Here is a 19,957-nt window from a genome sequence, read left to right as displayed (position 1 = left end):
TATTTGGTTAATGTGTGGAAACTTTTATAAATTGGTTTAAAGGAAAAAGCTTTGGACATCATCTGTCGTGATGAAGAACAAATCAAGTATCGGCAATGTGATTTGAACCAATGTGTGTCGTTTTTTCGGCACACGCCTCAAAGCTTCAGATTAAAGGGTAACATCACTCACTTAGAATGACTTAGAATCTCTTTAGTTAATTGACCTGCTTTTATTTTAATATTCAATGGCATTTTTCTTTGTGTTTTCCAGAAATTAAAATATTTTCCTGAAATTCATCACCAACAACCAGGATATTTAACTAAGAGCAAAGTTAAACTGCTGAAAGAGGTAAAGCAGAAGCCTTCCTGAAGAATCTCCAGAACACGCAGAAATTGTTTGCTACATTTAAAAGACAAATGAAGCCCCAAGCCCCAAGTCCCGACATGGAGAAACATCAGCACAGAGTGATCTCAAAAAACACCAGCGCATTCACACAGGAGAGAAACTGTATCACTGCTCAGACTGTGGGAAGAGTTTTAATCGACAGAGTCATCTCCAACAACACCAGCGCATTCACACAGGAGAGAAACCACATCACTGCTCAGACTGTGGGAAGAGTTTTAATCATCACAGTGATCTCAAAAAACACCAGCGCATTCACACAGGAGAGAAACCATTTCACTGCTCAGACTGTGGGAAGAGTTTTAATCAACAGAGTAATCTCAAAAGTCACCAGCGCATTCACACTGGAGAGAAACCGTTTCACTGCTCAGACTGTGGGAAGATTTTTACTACCCAGAGTGATCTCAAACAACATCAGCGCATTCACACAGGAGAGAAACCGCATCACTGCTCGGACTGTGGGAAGAGTTTTACTGAACAGAGTCATCTCAAAATACACCAGCGCATTCACACAGGAGAGAAACCGTATTGCTGCTCAGACTGTGGGAAGAGTTTTAATCTACAGTGTAATCTCAAAATGCATCAGCGCATTCACACAGGAGAGAAACCGTATTACTGCTCAGACTGTGGGAAGAGTTTTACTCAACAGAGTACTCTCAAAAAACACCAGCGCATTCACACAGGAGAGAAAAATGTCCCAAATTTGTCCCATGGCAATTAAAAGCACAAATCATAAATTCCACCAGAAACAAATATGAACTGTATTTAACAATGGATTTTACAGGTTCAGCAAAACTATTCTTATCCAGGGATGATGTGTATAGAATTCCATGTTATGTTTGTATGTCTTGTAAGTTTGAATATTCCAGGACATTCTTTGAGACAGAGCTCAGTTTTTAGGCTAGTTACTGTGGCGCAGTAAGGTTACAGGCTCATTCACTCCCTCTGCTGGTGTTCTTGTTTGTCTATGGTTCAGTCTAATTAAAAATCTGTTACTATAGAGGGATATAGATGGATATTTGGTTGTGTTGTATTACTCAAGTTTTATACTCTCTTATCTTTTCCTTATTGAATATTAAATGTTGCTTATGGTTTTTTTAATCTCCAAAGTTACTAAGAATATCCAAATAATGTAGTTTCTTAATTGTTTTTATCCAGTACAAACTATTATCTTTGTATTACTTCACCTCTATATTTACCCATGTGTGTTTTTAATAAACGGCTTTTATATTGCAGATCTCCAGTCTCATTGTGTTTTCTCAACATAAGTTTGACATGAAACCTATAGGCCTGAGATTGTCATATCCAGTTATATTAAGACTATGGTTTGTGTTTTTTTTTTCTCCTAAATCTCTTGTAATGTAACTATGCATAACCAGTCATATTAAGACTATGCTTGAAGTGCAAACAGAGACAGAACATGTTTTAAGCACAGTACAATCTTGTTGGTCACTCTGTTATCGTTTATTGTTTCCACTGGAGCCAAAATGCAGCCAGACAAACAACTTAAAAGTAGCAGAAGCATCTTCTATGCCAGGAGTATTTAATTAGAATTCAGAATGATCCAGTTATACAAAATTCCTCGCCTGTCTCTCTGTCGCACTCGGTGTGACTTTAGTTCCCATTCTCGCCCAGGCTCACTATCTCCTTATAAAGGCGTTTTTTCACGGCCATGTCCCAATTCAACAGCCGGAGCAGCGGGACCGCGACCCTGACAACACGGGTTCGATCCCGCGTGAGGAGCGGTGTGTTTATTTATTTATTTTTTCCACGTCTGCACAGATCTGATTGACTGAAGAGAATGGTTGGTGATATTACCTCACACGTGATTGGTCTGTGATTTACTGCGCCGCAAAGCGTGTATACAATTAAATCCTTCTCAATAGGTTTGGGTCCGGACCCGGACCACGGTCCGCCCGTGACCTCTGTTCTATGCAAATTCCCCGAATTTTCCTCTTCTGCTCACTGCTCAACCACCAAACTCGCTGCTACTGTGTTGCCAGTTGCCAGTGTTGTATCTTAAAAAGTCCACACTAAACTGTGAGAGGTTTAAGCTTGACGAGAAATATCGTCACGTCTTAATCTCGTGAGATCTCGTGCCACGATACAGGATTTGCTATTTTACTGACCAAATGAATAAACAAAGCATTTCCTGTTTTACTGTCTATTGTTATTGTTAGCTAGCCTAGCTAAATGTACAAATGTAGCATTTGCTGTTTTAATGACTATTATTATTGTTTGCTAGCTAGCTAAATGTTCAAATATGCAGTTTGCTGATTTACTGAACATTATTATTGGTAGCTAGCCTAGCTAAATGTATAAATGTAGCATTTGCCGTTTTACTGACTTTTATTATTGGTAGCTAGCCTAACTAAATGTCCAAACAACAGTGTTTGCTGTTTTACTGACCATTATTATTGGTAGTTAGCCTAGCTAAATGTACAAACAAAGCAGTTTAACAGTGTTTTACGGCCGGTATTTATTTATTTTTTATTTCTTGCATATTTTTTTTCTTAAATGTAATTTGTATTCTCTTTCAAGCATTCATTCGGTATCTCAGTATGGGATACGCCACTCTCGCATATTCCTCATGTAGCCCCGGCTAATATATATATATATATATATATATATATATATATATATATATATATATATATATATATATATATATATATATATATAGCACCTTTAGATTTTACAACTGTGAGATAAAACAGATAATACAAATAAAACTGATATAAACTACAAAGTGAAATATACAAGTTAGTGGAAAATTAACACTACATATACATATAATACAGAATAAGATACAGAAATAATTTTAACTATACATGCAGAAAAAAATATGTAATAAAGTAAAAAATAAGGAAAGTAATGCTTAATCTTCCTTTGTTAATTTTGATTTATGTGGTAACTAATATGCGGAAGGAAGAAAAGCTTGCGCATTTACTAACAATTCCCTACTTTACCACATGATGCCACTAATTCCCGCTCTCTCCGCACACTTTTGAAGGCATACGCATGCCTTAAACCTTGCTTAAATGTACGCTCGTTTTCACACCAAGTATTTCTTTATAAATCACAATTCTTGTGTGAGATGTTGCTTACGCACATTTCTGCCCTCTTTTTATGCGTACGCACTCTTTATAAATGAGGCCCCTGCTCTTTATGAGGCTTTGATTCAGCAGTAGATTCTCTCCTGTCAGATTCCTGTCAACATTAGCCTGTTAGCAGCTAACAGAGTTAGCAGTGAATTAGCTCTCTTTCTCTTATACTGTTTAATAAACTGAGAAAAGCACGAATAATTTATGGGTAAATTTATGAGATTAAACTAATTCAGATTTAATTAGTATAATTAAAGGCTGATTTTTGGTAAGTTAGGAAAAAGCTGAATTAGCTAGCTTCCTAGTGTTGGCTAAGCTAGCTACTGAATGTACCCAAAGTTTCTGAGGAGAAAGAGCATTTATTTTCTGTTTTCTGTGACCTAGAAAGGTTTTTAAACGGTTTGGAGGAACTAATTGCCACCATTCTAACAATTCTACAAATTACTATCTGTTTTAAGCTAATTTGCCTCAGTAAGAGTAAATTATCCTCAAATTTTACCTCAGTTTATTTAATTGTTAGCGTTTACTAGCTAACAGATTTAACGTTTATTTACACAGTTCTTAAACTTAAATTTAGTTGTTTTTTTAAAACATTACTCACACCTTCACTGTTTCTTATAATTCATATATTCTTTTCTCTACAGTGTACAAATCAGTGAGTCTTGGTGAATGTTTCTGTTCTTATTATGGTAAATAGGGCCTGCAGAGATTTAATATAAGAATCTGTTCTTTAGAACATAATGTTTTATATCATTATTAGAAGCACAAACACACCTGAGATTATTTATATTTATTTATATTTTACAATTACTGTTACAAAGAGCCAAGAGTTGGCCCAAAGACTTCAGGAGCTAAATAGCTCCTCCACTGAGTCCCACCCACAGTGCCTGCAACCCTCATGCTTCCGCTTGTTTAGCCAATCAGAGCGATGCTGAGACTGAGGGGCCTCAGTTTGGGGCTTGCATACCACAGATAGAGAGGACTTCTGTAGAGGAACAGTGGAGATAGTGGACGGTGTGCAGCTTAGTAAAGTTTTGTGGGATTACCGAGGACATTTGATTCTTGTGTGCATTCAGATACCTGTAAGTACCTACACTGCTGTTTATTCATAAAGTGTAGATAACTATTACTTTCCAAGTTGTAGGTGTACTTTCAAGGAGTTACATGCTATGCTAACTGATCAGCTCTTTGTATAGCTCTGTATAGCTTCTAGCTGTTTCTGATCTGCCTATTATTATTACCAGATAACACCTCATAGAAGTGTGTATCTTTGTTTAGGTGTTAGTGTTGTAAATTGTAGTCAGTGATGTGTTTCAAGTAGTTCAAGTATCCCTTTTATATCTGTTGTTTCAGAATCACACACTCACACAGTCGGATTGCATTCATCTATTCTGTATATACCACAACTCCTCTGCTGCAGTAAATACTGTTTTCAGAGTACATCATCTCCAGCATTTTAATCAGATGCACCACAGTGGCTTCTACATGGTTTAATACCAGCTAGCTCTTCTTAACAATTACAATACGATTTTAAAATTGTCCTGTTGAAAATATTTATCATTGGTTCGTTTATTGTATCTATCAGAAGCAGATTATATCTGCCCAATATCATTTATTTTACTCCAATGTTCAATACACAGAGTGCCTTATTAATATGATGGCATGTTGAATCAGAATTCTCACAGTAATATATGTTTACAGAAATAGAGGGTCAGGTGGACGGGTGCTTGTGTTACAGAGTGAACAGGGTGGATTTAACACAAAACTGCTTCACAAGACTCAGTGCTAGATAGTGTAAATGAAGCATCAGGCTGGAGCATTAACACAACAGTTCAGATATAATAAAGAAGACATTGTTTAGCTGTTTAATGCGTCTGAATTTGTATTTAAGTGGTAAATTAAACGGTTTAGTAGATGCTTTGAACAGAACAGAAGTATTGGGAATAAATCAATAAGGATCATTATTCTGAATATGGTTTATATTTCATTTTATTTTATTTTTTTGGTCAAATGGTGAAAATGTTAGCTACAATAACTGCATTTTTAATTATAAGAATTATAACACAAAAATTATATTTGTATAAAAGGACGGGACGTTTATTGTGATGTTAGTTCTATCTCCGGTAAAACTTAGTGTTGCCTGATTCAATTACCTGTTCTAGAAACGGAGCTGACCACGTTTAGTATGCTCCGAGTTAAAGTTAGAAACTTATCTTCAGCCAAGTTAGTCTTAGTTCTTCCAATTCCCAGTGATTTAGGTTCGCATTGGTAAAGAAATGTGGCACTTATGTGCTAAAGTAAATTTTACCATGCTTTCAGTGGCTGAAAGAAATATATTTTTTCGTATAATGTTAATTTTATCAAAGAGTTATGTCTCCTGAGTCAGAATACATTAATAAAGTCCCAGCGCAAAACTGTATTACCCAGCAACACTAGTTTTAGTACAGTCAAACCTCTGAAATCTACATATTTATACTATTCGCCTAGTATTAAACATGCTGGCATTGGCTAAAAAAAATCTATTTTTCTCCATAATGCTTCTTTAATTAAACATTAAATCATGTCGTTAGACATATCTGTATATGTTTAACAAAATATTTAAAATACTGGTAACATTTATAATAAATGTACATCAATTAACCATGCTTACAACAGTTACAAACATTGTAAAATGCCTAAACGTTTTAAATGACAAATGTTTAAACATTCTTTATTATTAAAATTCCTTAAACTATTGGCTCAGATCATAAGTAATTAACAGGATATACTTCATTTTTACTTCATAATGCCAAATATTTCTCAACCCAAATGTTAGTTTCTTCTATTCTGTTTCTTCTCAGTTTTTTCCATTCTTTAAGTATATAAATTCCCTAAAATTCCTTCGGGATAAATAAAATAAAGTATCTATCTATAATGCTTGTTACGGTGGGTGACCCAGGCAGGTAGACGAGGAGACGGACGCAAGTGCAGGTAAGGGCAAAACAAATAATAATTTATTAAATAAATAACAAAGATAAACAAAGAAACAAGTAAACACGTAACAAAGATAATAAACCAAAATAAACGAGGGGGACTAGAGAACATAAACAAACTAGAGAAAATAATAACGATAAACAAACAGGGAATATATACAAGGAGCTGAACTAGAAATAAACACAAAGCAGGGTATATACAGGGAGCTAGGGAACACGGAGCTAAACAAGAAACTAGAAAAAAACAAACAAGAAATAAACAGAGAAAAACACAGAGCAAGGACTAGGGCTATGAAACGCGGAGAAACACAGAGAGACAAAACAACAGAGGTTAGTGCAAAGACCGACCAGGGACAAGTGACAGAGGAGGGATATTTATAGTGACTTGAAACACACAAGAATTGGAAACACCTGGGGTAGGGGCGGAGCTACAAATGAGACTTGTGGTGGAAAATTACTGAGACAGGGGACACAGAGAAGCAGGGGTCACGTGGGAACAACACAACAGGCACAAGAACAGACAAAACAGGGCGAGGACCTGACAATGCTGGTTGTTTAGTTGTGTATTTTTTTTAAACAATGTCAAAGTGTGAAGTGACTTCTTATTCTTATTGTCACGTTCACGTATTTATTGCATTGTATTATAATAATAATAATAATTTTAATAATAATCTGATTATTATTATTATTAATTATTAAGTATTATTGTTACTAAATATTATTAAGTATAATTATTATTAAGTATTATTATTATTAAGTATAATTATTATTACAGTGTTTTAACAGTTTTTATTAAACAGCATGGACAAAGATACTTTAATTTGCTAACATGTTTTATTCTGTGTATTAATACAGTACAATATGGAGTTTTCTGTTGAATTAGCAAGCTGTAGAATCTTGAGCTGTGATGTCATGTAGATGCATGAAATAAGTCTTCGCTGATACTGTTCTTTGTATATAAGAAAATCTATTACAGAAAAAATAATAATTAGTACGAAGAACAGCATCATCAACAAGCACCCAGGTTTGCTTGGAGAGAGTTGTTTTCTCAAATCTGATCTGTAGCTCTCTGGCTTGAATTGCTGAAGTCCAGCCTTTTATGTTTGAAAACACCTCACATCTGGAAACACTTAACGTACGCTCCTATAGCGCACATACATAAGTAAGTCTGACTCAATGTATGGGAGGGGAAAGAAGTGTTCCCCTTTCTAATGTGTTTAAGTTAGAGCCTAACTCCATCTGTTCCCTGTGGTCCAGAGGCCATTCTGTGGGGAAAATATATAGAATAATAGTGAATAACCCTGCTTAATGGTAAATAACCCTGCTTGCAAATATGTATGCTCAAATATACGTCAATATAATCTTTGGAGTTTTAAAGATGTTAAGAAGGTGTGCAAAGCGATTCCTTTAGCATTGATTCAGTTAATCAAACAAGTCATTTTATATTCAAAGGTGACTGTTTCGATGCCCACATTAAAAGTGAACGACTGTAATTTAGTAGACTAAGTGTAATAATAAGACTATCAATAATGATTTGAAACAGAAGATTTACTATGAATATAATGGAGCTTCTTTCAAGAAACTTCCTAATAATAAAAATATAAATATGACTTTTGATTATTCCAAATTTGTTAACTGGCCCATATCTCCTAAAGTGAAGGAGACCCATTTCAAAATTATAAATTTGATTTATCCTGTAGCCCTGTTTCTTTAAAAAATATTCAAATTTGATGTTGAATTATGTACTTTTTGTAAGTCAGTAAATGAATCTCTGGAGCATTTGGTTTTTTCATGTCAATATTCACACACTTTTTGGATGGACATCAGAAATTGGATTAATATCAAACTTAATATTCCTTCTTTTGAGGTGGAGGACATTTTGTTTTATATGAAAAACTTAAGTTCAGCTTTCTCTGATGCCATAAATATAATTTTACTTTTAGCAAAATACCACATTCACTGCAGTAACTGAAAGGGAAATAAGCCCTCTTTCCCCAGTTTCATGAATGAATTTAAGTCATATTATTCTTCATTAAGTAAATTAAGAAAATGGAAAACTGCTAGTATCATCTCACACCAGATCTCTAGTAAGCTTTTGTCTAAGATTATCATTTTATTACGTTGCTCCTCTAGTCTGTATGTTTGTGTATGCTCCCCCTAGCTTCTAAATTGTAGCTATTATCCTCTACAAGAGTTTGTACTATTGTATATTGTTGTGTTTTGTATGTTGCTAAAAACAAAAACAAAAAATCGGCGCTGTGAGATCGCTGATCAAGCTTAACTTCCGTTTTCTGAATTCTAGATAGACTGATAGATGTTTAAACTAATTATAATTCGAAAAAAATCTGTTTAATGTATAAGCCTGTGGTGTTTTTATTTATTTTTACATATACCAAGTCTGTAAACTACTTCACATTTCACATTTCTGTAATCTAGATAGACTGGGAGATAAATTACAAACAAAATACAAACATCAACCAGAAAATAATTTGTAATTAATAACAATTGATAATTATTAATAATTGTCTTTGTTCTGGAGCAGTTGATTTATAAACTGTGCGTTTTACACTGTCAATTTAGTATTAACAGGTGTATAAGACATTTTAGAAATTTTATTAGTTTAGCATTATAGCAAAGCTATTTGGGTTATACCCATCTTATGGGGGGTGGTCTTTGACCAGTTGTAGTATTTCTCAAGCTAACAAATATTTTATTTTTTTCTTAAAATACACAGCACATTATAAATAACAGCTGTCTGCGCCTGGTTTTGCTGGACCTGAAATTCTGCATGGTACATTTTATCAGTGTCATGGTGAGCACAGAATGCAGACACGTGCAGATTAGGGCTGGACCCGAATATTCGGGTATTCGGATATTCGTTCGTTGAGTAGGTATTCGGTTTTTAATTTTGGTATTCGGATATTCGTTTTTTTTCTCCTTTCCAGAGTTCCACCTCACTCTAACCACTTCTGTTCTCGCGGGTCCCGTCAGAATATCTTGCGCGCGGGACAGAACTGAACTGTTATTGGCTGGAGCGGGAGTTTAATCCAGACGATGCGGGAGCAAATTAATAAATAGTTAAGAAAACTGTAATAATTGTAAAAAAAAAAAAAAAAAAAAACCTAAAGAAAACTCTCAACGCGCAGGATGGACCGACACACACACGCACACACCGATGGTGTTTGGACTAGGGTAAGGAACGGGACCACATTATTCAGCGCTGCTGTTTTAATAAATATATAAGTAAATTTGAAGCATTAAATGTAGTTTATTTAATTTACATTAGGAACGTGGGGCGGGAGCGGCAGAAATGTGTATGTGGCGGGCGGGCGCGGGATTAAAAGAAGCAATTTTTTTGCAGAGCGGTAACGAGACAGAAACGCGGAGCGTGGAAGAGTGGGTTTAAAAATCAGTCTCGCACAGACCTCTATTATACATGATAAAAAAAATGCAGGCTCTTCGAAACTGATTTATATAATAAAACGTAAGGGGTAATGTGGCAACAGTAGGGGCTAAATCGGTTACAAAAGCCTGGCCTACAAAAATGATGTCTGAACGAATTTCCTCTTATCTAATATAATTTAAAATGGTTTAAAAATATAAAATAATTTCTAAGCAAACGAAATATTTAATATTGAGCTTATAGCCCAAGTGCAAAAATACAAAATCAGTAATACGGCTATGCCCTGCACAATCCTTAAACCGAAATAGACCAAGTACAATAACGTCATTAACAATGACTTTCCTCTACTCTAATATAATTTAACATGGTTTAAAAATATAAAATAATTTCTAAACAAACGAAATAATTAATATTGAGCTTATAGCCCAAGTGCAAAAATACAAAATCAGTAATATGCCCTGCACAATCCTTTAACCGAAATAGACCAAGTACAGTTTACAATGACTGTCCTCTAATATAATTAACAATGTTTAAGAATATAAAATACTTCCTGAACAAACGTTTTTTTTGTTTGTTTTTTTAAGCAAATAGCCTAAGTGTGAAAACCCAAACAGCAATTTACTGGGCTGGCTTGCGCAGCGGAGAAACCGTGCAGCAGCAGCCTCCTAGCCTGCTTACGCAGCGGATAAGCCGCGTGTGGGGCAGCAGAAATTCCGGGATGAAAACACAAAGAAATCTGGGCTAAAAACACAGAAAAAATATGGGGTGAAAACACAAAAATCCGGGATAAAAACACCAAAAATCCGGGGTGAATATGTCTCGTCGGTCAGAGCAAATTGAACATTTTTCAGTGGATTAAAGGGGCCGTGATTTGCTTTTTTTTTTTTTTTTTTAAACGAATATTCGAATATTCGCTTCGAATCAGTGCCGAATATCCGGAGCTCAAAAAACGCTATTCGGGCCAGCCCTAGTGCAGATACTGATAAAAACGTGTTTATTATAAAATAAACAGATGTAAGACGTAGTCAATACAGAAAAATGGGTAATCACCAATAACCAGAGCAATGAAGACAAAACCATACCATAAACGAGAGATAGTCCAGAGTTCATACACGAGAGATCCAATGTCAGAGGTAATCCAAGAGGCAGTAGTGAAAACACAGTCCAGGTAATACACAAGCAATCCAATATCAGAGGCAAAGGCAATACCGTATTTTTCGGACACACATATGGGCAGCCCACATCGGGCCATTGGGGATTTGCACATCGGTGCGGTATCGGCCCCACGCCATCGGCCCCATATGGGCAGCCCACATCGGGCCATTGGGGACTTGCACGTCGGTGCGGTATCGGCCCCACGCCATCAGCCCCATATGGGCAGCCCACATCGCGCCATTGGGGACTTGCACGTTGGTGCGGTATCGGCCCCACGCCATCGGCCCCATACGGGCAGCCCAAATCGGACCAATGGGTATTTGCACATCGGTGCGGTATCAGCCCCACATCATCGGCCCCATATGGGCAGCCCACTTAGGGCCAACGGAGATTTGCTCATCGGGACGGCACCAGCACCATGGCGTCGGCCCATTTCAGGCAGCCCACATTGGGCCAATGGAGATTTGCTCATCAGTATAGCGTTGGCCCCACGGCGTGGGCCCTTTTCAGGCAGCCCACATTTGGCCAGCGAAGATTTACTCCTCTATGCAAAATCAACACCATTGGGCCAACAGAGATTTGCAGAGCTCTAACACTAACACACCCACCCACACACACACACACACCCACACACACACACACACACACACACACATGCCCTCAGTGGAAAACCAATTGTGGCCCCAAGCTGTGCAATATTGAACAGAGAACACTTTTCAAGAAAGAAAATTTAAAGCTGTGCTATTGGCACTTTGACATTTTTTGCAACTGGCAGGAAAACAATTATATAAATAACACAATTTAAAGTGTATAGTAAATTAATTAATTTATTACAAAGTATCATGTATGAAATATAAACAACACACAACATTATTTAAGTAAAGTAAATCCCAAATTTATATTTTAGCATGTAGATAAACATGTACTGCATAAATATCTCCATTTGCAAAAACAGTATTTATAATAAACAGTATGATATAAATATCAAACATAATACAAAATAACAAAGAATTATACAACTTAAAAAATAAATAAATAAATAAATAATAATAATATATATATATATATATACACATCAATAAAAACAGCAAATCATATTCTTGAATAAATACTTAAATGCACTAGACTGATGTAGTAGATGAATAATAAACTGATACTATTATTGCTACTGGAACAAAGCCTCTGGGGTGGGTTTCCCGAAAACGATCAACCTTAGCCAATAACGAACGAACTAACGAATGACGTGAGTAAAGAACGAGCCAGTTCTGCGAGTGTTTCCCAAAGAGCTTCGCAACGTGAAAATTAACAAAGGAGGTTAAAGAACGTCTTTGTTGACTCCTCCCCCGAAACAGCGCGCTCAATCGATCCACACATATTGATTATTATGCAGTATTTATTCAGTATTACACCCTAAAAATGTAAAAAAGTGTTGTAATCATCAATATGATACATATTTTGAAATTTAAATTACAAAAGGATGTACTTTGGCATTAATAAAATACTCCTACAGATACATATGGCTAAATAAATAAGTCATATGTTTATACATAAATGTTTAATAAACATTAAACTTAAAACTATTATTGTTAATATATTATATTAATAGATATTGTACAAATATTATTAATAGTAATATTGATAATAATATTAATTTATTATTATTATAATTATTAATAGTATAAAAATAATATAATAATACATATACGTATGTTCCGGTGTGTAAATATATATATATATATATATATATATATACACACACACACACACACACACACACTGTAAAGCTCCAGCTCATCCTAAATCACCATCTCAGTTGGGTTTAGGTCAGGGGATTTTGAAGGCCATGCACCTCTTTGTTAACTAGATAATACCATATGCGTTGTTGTAGAAAAGAAAATGAAAGGTGGGCTACACCCACCTCTCGACCGGGGTACAACTCCCCTGCGTGTTCGTTTGATAGAGAGAGTCAGACAGTGGAGTGAAGCTGAAAGCAAATTCAGGAGAACCAATACATACAAACAGCCGTCTCAGTAAGAGTTCTGACCCCCCTCTAATCTGACTCCATGTTTATACCCAAAATGACGTAAGCCTGTTGCTGAGGCGTTGTTAAAATCATCTCATGTTAGCATGCACGTGTTAGTACTGAAGTTTCACGTGTCTGACTGGACCACTAGTGTTTGGCCTTGACTGTGTTCTTCCAGAATGGAACCTCATGGCACTATCTGTGTGTGTGCGTCACCCCCCGCTTTGAAGCAGAGGTTTTTTAGGGAGGCACTCACTCACCCAAAGGCTGCTTTGATCTAATAGCCTTTTTTGTAGCAATTTAGCCCCGTACCGAGCGCACCAGTCGAGTTGATGACCGTTAGTTAGGGTCATGCAGTAAACAAAATACTTCAAGCCTGAGCTACATCTCATATGTTATATGTTAATGTGTTAGTAACGCGTGGTCAGTCTGCCATACAATAAATCCTATGTGTTAGTAAATGTATCATGTGGGTTAATTTGTCATATGATAGAGTCTGTGTTAGTCACATGCCTGATCAAACAATGTTTTACTATATATGTGCAGAATATATTGTGATTATTGGTTAATCTTTTATATAAATGCGTGTAAAATACACTGTGAGTAATAAAGATGATCAAATACAATGTGAGTATTGGTTATGCATATAAAATACAAGGTTTCACACAATGATTATGTAATTACAGATACTAAGATAAGTAATCATAATTGAAAGATATTTGTCAATACACTCAAGATAAAATAAACAGTTACTCTTCACTTTCCCTTAGCTTAACTGGCTATCTTTCCCTTAGCTTAACTGGCTATCTTTCCCTTAGCTTAACTGGCTATCTTTCCCTTAGCTTAACTGGATATCTTTCCATTTTCCATTTCCCTTAATACTTCCCTTAGCAAGCCATTGTTCCCTTAGCTGGTTATTGTTGACATACTTGGATATAAAGTTAACTTACTTAACAGCAGTCTTTCTCCAAGAGCCGAGATAAGCTGCCAACTTGGGAGCCCCTCGTGTTATTTAAATGTGAGGTAAATTCTCATTCTAACTTAGGACAATGCTAACTTTTTTTAGCACAATGCTAACTTCAACATAGCTACCCTTATAATGCTACAATAACCTGAGAGTGGTAACTGCGTTAGCACCACATTAGCATATCTTAGCAAAAAATAGAAGAGTAGAATAGTAGAACAGAAATTATAACTTACCTTTCAGTCACTTTGACAGACCAAAGTCACTCACTGACTTTGCCTTTAAGCTTGATCGTTGCTCTGTGGTAAAGGCACGTGCAGGGAGGGGGAGGGGAGGGGGGTGGATTCGTTGGTCACATGATCCTCACAATTAAATATCACATGCAAAAATAAAAAAATATGTAACTTTTATAACCTTGCTGGCTTACACAAAGTGTATAGTCAAGCACAAATACATTTATAATTTAATATTTTTATTTATTTATTATCAGCGCTACCAATAATAAAGGTGAGATTATGAATCAGCACCATGGAGCAAATTCGTAGCTATCCAAAATATTAAATAAAAATGTTTTTATAAATAAAAATGTATAGCTGTACAGTATATGTCTTGAAAAATATGAGATGTTACTATGTGTGTGTGTGTGTGTGTGTCCCTCCAAAGGTCTCTGCACAACTCTGCTGTGGTACCTTGATTTTTCTCCACTTTTGGTTTAGAAAATCTTTCAGAGCTGATACTACATTTCACACAGTGTTGCTCCTATCCACTAAGCTAGCTAATCTACCTAGCTCTCACAGACAAAAACAATAAAAAATATTCAGATACCCTTCATATGAACTTGTTATGACACAAACTTTCAGATTGTAAAATATTGTATGGTAAATTTGGGCTGACCCAGAGTAACCTAGCATAGGATTTGTGTGGGCATGCTCACATATGTGTGCGTGCTGCCCACATATAACCCACAATGCCTACAGTGTGTAAATGGTGCAGGCTGAATTAGGGCTGACCCACAGGGGCTCTGCATGAGATTTGTGTGCACATGCCAAAGTGCAGGTTGCCGACATATAACCCATAACGGGTATGAAATGGTGCAGGCTGAATTTGGGCTGACCCACACTGGCTCTGCCTGGGATTTGTGTGGGCGCATCAAAGTGTTGGCTGTCCAAATTCCCACACTGGGCCTACAGGGGCATTAATGCACTGAACCAGTTCAGGCTAGCCCACAGCGGCCTTTTATAGGATTTGAGTGGGCCAGCCAATGAAAAGGCTGCCCACAGAAAACCCATGTTGGGCCTGTTTGGAATTTTAATGGGCTAGCCCCTGCCCACAGTGCCCGCACTTAGCCCACGAAGGGCCGATGTGTAGCTTTTTGCTGGGTAATAATGCACTCCATATATGCAGGATTAAAGTAAAATAAATTATACTGGACATAAACATATATAAAATGTCTCTAGAAGATATATAATAGGAAATGAAAACAGTGTGAATTTTTCTTTTGCTTAAAACAGCAAGAAAGTACTACCCTGAATGTGATAATTAGGGGTGGGTGATATGTCTCCATATTTCAGGGTAATATAGTTCATGATGTTCAAAAACATTGGCAACATTATTTCTTACGATATTTTATGGCATACTGCCTTATTAAAACAGATTAATGTCATTTCTGGAGCTGTGATTGTATGCAGATAAATTATCCCATAAATGGTCCTACACCTGAATAAAAAAAGTAATATTATCTAATTTCTAGAACATAAAAACAGGAAGGGGTAGGTCGAGACTCTTCATCAAGCATATACATTTAATACAGGCTTTTTCTGCTTCCGGTCACTGAAATTATTGTATTAAAAAACTAAATATTTGATTATAAAAGGTGAGGGGTAGAGATATACTGCAAGTCAGAAAATTACAAAGATATTTATAAGATAAAATGAGATACACTTTGTTAGAGCAGTATGACATATTTACAGCTAGTGCTGGACGATATGGCCAAAATTTATATCACGATACATTCCTTAATTTCGGTCGATACAATATAATTTCTATATCGATATAAATATTTGGAAGGCCTCAGAAAAACTGTTAGGAATCCCTGCAATGGAAATCTGTACCTATTACTGTCTTTAAAGCCTCCTCTCATAAAAAACTGTATAATACTTTAGAAATAAAAAAATGGTCAGAATGAATTAATGCTCACCTTTATTTGCATGTAGCAATATAAAAACATGACATCTCTGTCAAACACAAACCAATAACCTATTTACATTTTACCAATATAAATAACTTTACATTACAACAGAGGCAGAGCTTCTTATCCTTTTGTAAACATATTTAACAGACCAAAACAAAAGTGCCTCATCCAGGATAAAGAATGCAGAAAGCCTTCATTTATATAAAAGGAACACGATATCACCGTCAAATAAACAAACCTATATCAACTAGAAATAACTTAGATACAACATAAACTACATAAGTGCTTCAGCCAGAATAAGGAAGATATTGTGTGTAGTGAAACTGCTTGAGGTGGTGGAACAGATTAGATGCATTACCGTTGCTAGTCAACTCCACTTTCTGGCACAATTGGGAGCAAGCTGAAGTTTATCAGACCTTTGAAAGCCGAACCACTGAATTAGACCTGCCTCCCTCAACTATCTCTCCTGTTTAATCACTTGTGGAAGCATCAGGTGTGCTCATTCTGCATCTAAAATCTAAAATTCTGCATCAGGGCCGAGCCTAATCGAGGAACTCGGTTCGGCCGCACTGTGCTCCGCTCGGCTTCATAGCGGGAGGTTCTAGGTGTGGACCGGAGCGCAGCCGAGCTTCAAGTTTTAGTAGTATGGATTATAGTGTAAAGTGTGATACTACTAAAGTAGTAGTATAACACTGTATTCAGTGCTCAGGACAGCAGCAGTGTTTCTGCTACATACATTTTGCAGCTGCAGCCTGCTGACAGTCAAGATACAACTACATATTAAAATGTCTGTGAATTTATAATGGGATAAAAGTACTGAAGCCTTTATTGTAGTATGAAGGTGTCCCAGTATTTTTCTCCATATAGTGTAACTAATGTAGGTAATTCTTTTTGGTTAATTGACCTGCTTTTATTTTAATACACAACATTTTTTTTCTTTGTTTTTCCAGAATAAACAACCAGGATATTTAATAAAGAACAGTGTTAAACTGCTGAAAGAGGTGAAGCACAAGCCATCCAGAAGAATCTCCTGAAAACGCAGAAATTGTTTGCTACATTTCACAGACAGATGGAGCCAAGTCCCAACATGGAGAAACATCAGCACTCTGTCAAGAGTATTACTAAACAGAGTGATATCAAAAAACACCAGCGCATTCACACAGGAGAGAAACCGTATTACTGCTCAGACTGTGGGAAGAGTTTTACTCAACAGAGTCATCTCAAAAAACACCAGCGCATTCACACAGGAGAGAAACCGCATCACTGCTCAGACTGTGGGAAGAGTTTTACTCAACAGAGTCATCTCAAAAAACACCAGCGCATTCACACAGGAGAGAAACCGTATTACTGCTCCGATTGTGGGAAGAGTTTTACTGAACAGAGTAATCTCAAAATACACCAGCGCATTCACACAGGAGAGAAACCGTATTACTGCTCAGACTGTGGGAAGAGTTTTACTACACAGAGTCATCTCAAACTGCATCAGCGCATTCACACAGGAGAGAAACCGTATTACTGTTTCGACTGTGGGAAGAGTTTTACTAAACAGAGTAATCTCAAAAAACACCAGCGCATTCACACAGGAGAGAAACCGTATCACTGTTTCGACTGTGGGAAGAGTTTTAATCAACAGAGTAATCTCAAAAATCACCAGCGCATTCACACAGGAGAGAAACCGTATTACTGCTCCGATTGTGGGAAGAGTTTTACTGAACAGAGTAATCTCAAACTGCATCAGCGCATTCACACAGGAGAGAAACCGTATCACTGTTCAGACTGTGGAAAGAGTTTTACTAAACAGAGTAATCTCAAAAAACACCAGCGCATTCACACAGGAGAGAAACCGTATTACTGCTCCGATTGTGGGAAGAGTTTTACTGAACAGAGTAATCTCAAACTGCATCAGCGCATTCACACAGGAGAGAAACCGTATCACTGCTCAGACTGTGGGAAGAGTTTTACTGAACAGAGTACTCTCAAAATACACCAACGCATTCACACAGGAGAGAAACCGTATTACTGTTTCGACTGTGGGAAGAGTTTTACTCAACAGAGTACTCTCAAACTGCATCAGCGCATTCACACAGGAGAGAAACCGTATCACTGCTCAGACTGTGGGAAGAGTTTTACTCAACAGAGTCATCTCAAAATACACCAGCGAATTCACACAGGAGAGAAACCGTATCACTGCTCCGATTGTGGGAAGAGTTTTACTCAACAGAGTAGTCTCAAAATACACCAACGCATTCACACAGGAGAGAAACCATATCACTGCTCCGATTGTGGGAAGAGTTTTACTGAACAGAGTAGTCTCAAAATACACCAGCGCATTCACACAGGAGAGAAACCGTATTACTGTTTCGACTGTGGGAAGAGTTTTACTAAACAGAGTACTCTCCAAATACACCAGCGCATTCACACAGGAGAGAAACCGTATCACTGCTCAGACTGTGATAAGTGTTTTACTACACAGAGTAATCTCAAACTGCACCAGCGCATTCACACAGGAGAGAAACCGTATCACTGCTCAGACTGTGATAAGTGTTTTACTACACAGAGTAATCTCAAACTGCACCAGCGCATTCACACAGGAGAGAAACCGTATTACTGTTCAGACTGTGGGAAGAGTTTTACTTTACAGAGTGAACTTATATTACATCAGTGCATTCACAAAAGATAGAAAAGTATCCCAAATCTGTTCCTCTGCCATAAAAAATGCAAACCTTAAATCTTTCAGACAGCAAAAACACCTCATCATGCACAAAATCTTCACTCTGTTACAAGAACTTCATTTAAAAATGGCTTTTTACAGGTTCAGAAAAATGAATCTTATCCAGAGATGATGTTTACTGAATTTCATGCTGTGTTTTTATGTATGTTTGTATACCTACATTAGTTAATGCCTGCAGAGCTCTTCAACACTTAGTGTTGTGTTTTAAGAAGTTTTTACACACAGAATCATAAATGGTACCACTAACAGCATAAACTAGGAACATACATTTTTACAATTTTTTCAGTGATATGCTGAATAAATAGTAAAGCGATGATGCTAGCTCAGAGTAAAATCGTATATTAAATCTCAGCATTAGCTTTAGAACTAATAATAAACAAAAGTGAGGATTTTATCATTCTGGGACATTTTTAGGTTTAAAAATTGAATATGCTTTGCCATAAGTAGGAAATGATCATTTGCTCAACTTGTCATTTACAGCCTTAACACATTCTCAATTGTTTACATATAAAAACTTTCTTTTTGCCAGTGTTTGCTCCAGATGTTAGATTAGCATTACTTAGTCTTTTCAGAGTTTAAAAAAAAAAAAAAAACGGTCTAGCTGTAGTTTCCATACTGAAAGCAACACTCAGCAGGCTATGCAGCAGTAAGACTGCAGGATCCTTGATTCCCTCTACTGCACATGTGTCAAACACAAGGCCCGCAGGCCAAATGTGGCCACATCCAAGCGAGAGCTTGTAAGATCTTAGTGTCTATAATAAATAGGTCAGAAGCGTTCTTTGACCAAAAACTACATTTCCCACAATGCTTGTCGATTGTATTACCCGCGAAGTTACGGCTTACTGCCACTACACGGCAGTGTAGTCATTGATGTGGAAACCCTGCCGGAGGGAAGGCGTAACTTCGCGGGTGGAATTGAGACATACAAACGTTTATCCCATAATGTCCAGAAAAAGAGAAGCTGATGCAGACGGACGGCTGTGCTTCAAGGCGAAAGACCGGTATGCCTTTTGTGTTACGAAGAGTGTTA

At 36.7% G+C, this 19,957-nt stretch overlaps 4 protein-coding genes across 10 annotated transcripts in view; all 4 read left to right on the top strand.

Moving 5' to 3' along the window:
• Nucleotides 1-19,602, top strand: part of LOC125801156 (zinc finger protein 585A-like) — a 520,678-nt gene extending 501,076 nt beyond the window's left edge. For 2 of the 4 annotated variants that reach the window (XM_049477380.1, XM_049477378.1), the window contains exon 2: nucleotides 17,147-19,602. In XM_049477380.1, coding sequence (XP_049333337.1) covers nucleotides 17,266-18,876 — 1,611 coding nt within the window. In that variant the 5' untranslated portion in view covers nucleotides 17,147-17,265 and the 3' untranslated portion in view covers nucleotides 18,877-19,602. Of the gene's footprint in view, nucleotides 1-4,473; nucleotides 4,571-6,426; nucleotides 6,459-17,146 lie in introns of those variants that run through there. The other 2 variants (XM_049477379.1, XM_049477377.1) reach the window with 2 other exon arrangements.
• LOC125801155 (zinc finger protein 420-like) overlaps nucleotides 1-19,957 on the top strand; it is a 573,258-nt gene that overhangs the window by 501,076 nt on the left and 52,225 nt on the right. Inside the window, exons 1-2 of one of the 4 annotated variants that reach the window (XM_049477375.1) lie at nucleotides 4,474-4,570; nucleotides 6,427-6,458. The exons of 2 other annotated variants lie outside the window; for them this stretch is intronic. The gene's annotated coding sequence lies outside the window, so the exon portion shown is untranslated. Of the gene's footprint in view, nucleotides 1-4,473; nucleotides 4,571-6,426; nucleotides 6,459-19,957 lie in introns of those variants that run through there. One more of the 4 variants, XM_049477372.1, reaches the window with a different exon arrangement.
• LOC125801552 (gastrula zinc finger protein XlCGF49.1-like) lies at nucleotides 392-1,619 on the top strand (the record flags this gene model as incomplete). The annotated part of the gene is made up of 1 exon (XM_049478388.1): nucleotides 392-1,619. A coding segment is annotated over one exon (714 nt), but the record flags the coding sequence as incomplete, so codon positions are not given.
• Nucleotides 4,486-19,957, top strand: part of LOC125801678 (zinc finger protein 160-like) — a 289,977-nt gene continuing 274,505 nt past the window's right edge. Inside the window, exon 1 of the mRNA XM_049478476.1 lies at nucleotides 4,486-4,570. The gene's annotated coding sequence lies outside the window, so the exon portion shown is untranslated. The remainder of the gene's footprint in view (nucleotides 4,571-19,957) is intronic.

This window comes from Astyanax mexicanus, chromosome 4, assembly GCF_023375975.1.
Source record: "Astyanax mexicanus isolate ESR-SI-001 chromosome 4, AstMex3_surface, whole genome shotgun sequence".
NCBI lineage: Eukaryota > Metazoa > Chordata > Actinopteri > Characiformes > Acestrorhamphidae > Astyanax > Astyanax mexicanus.
This window is presented reverse-complemented; position numbering and strand designations above follow the sequence as displayed.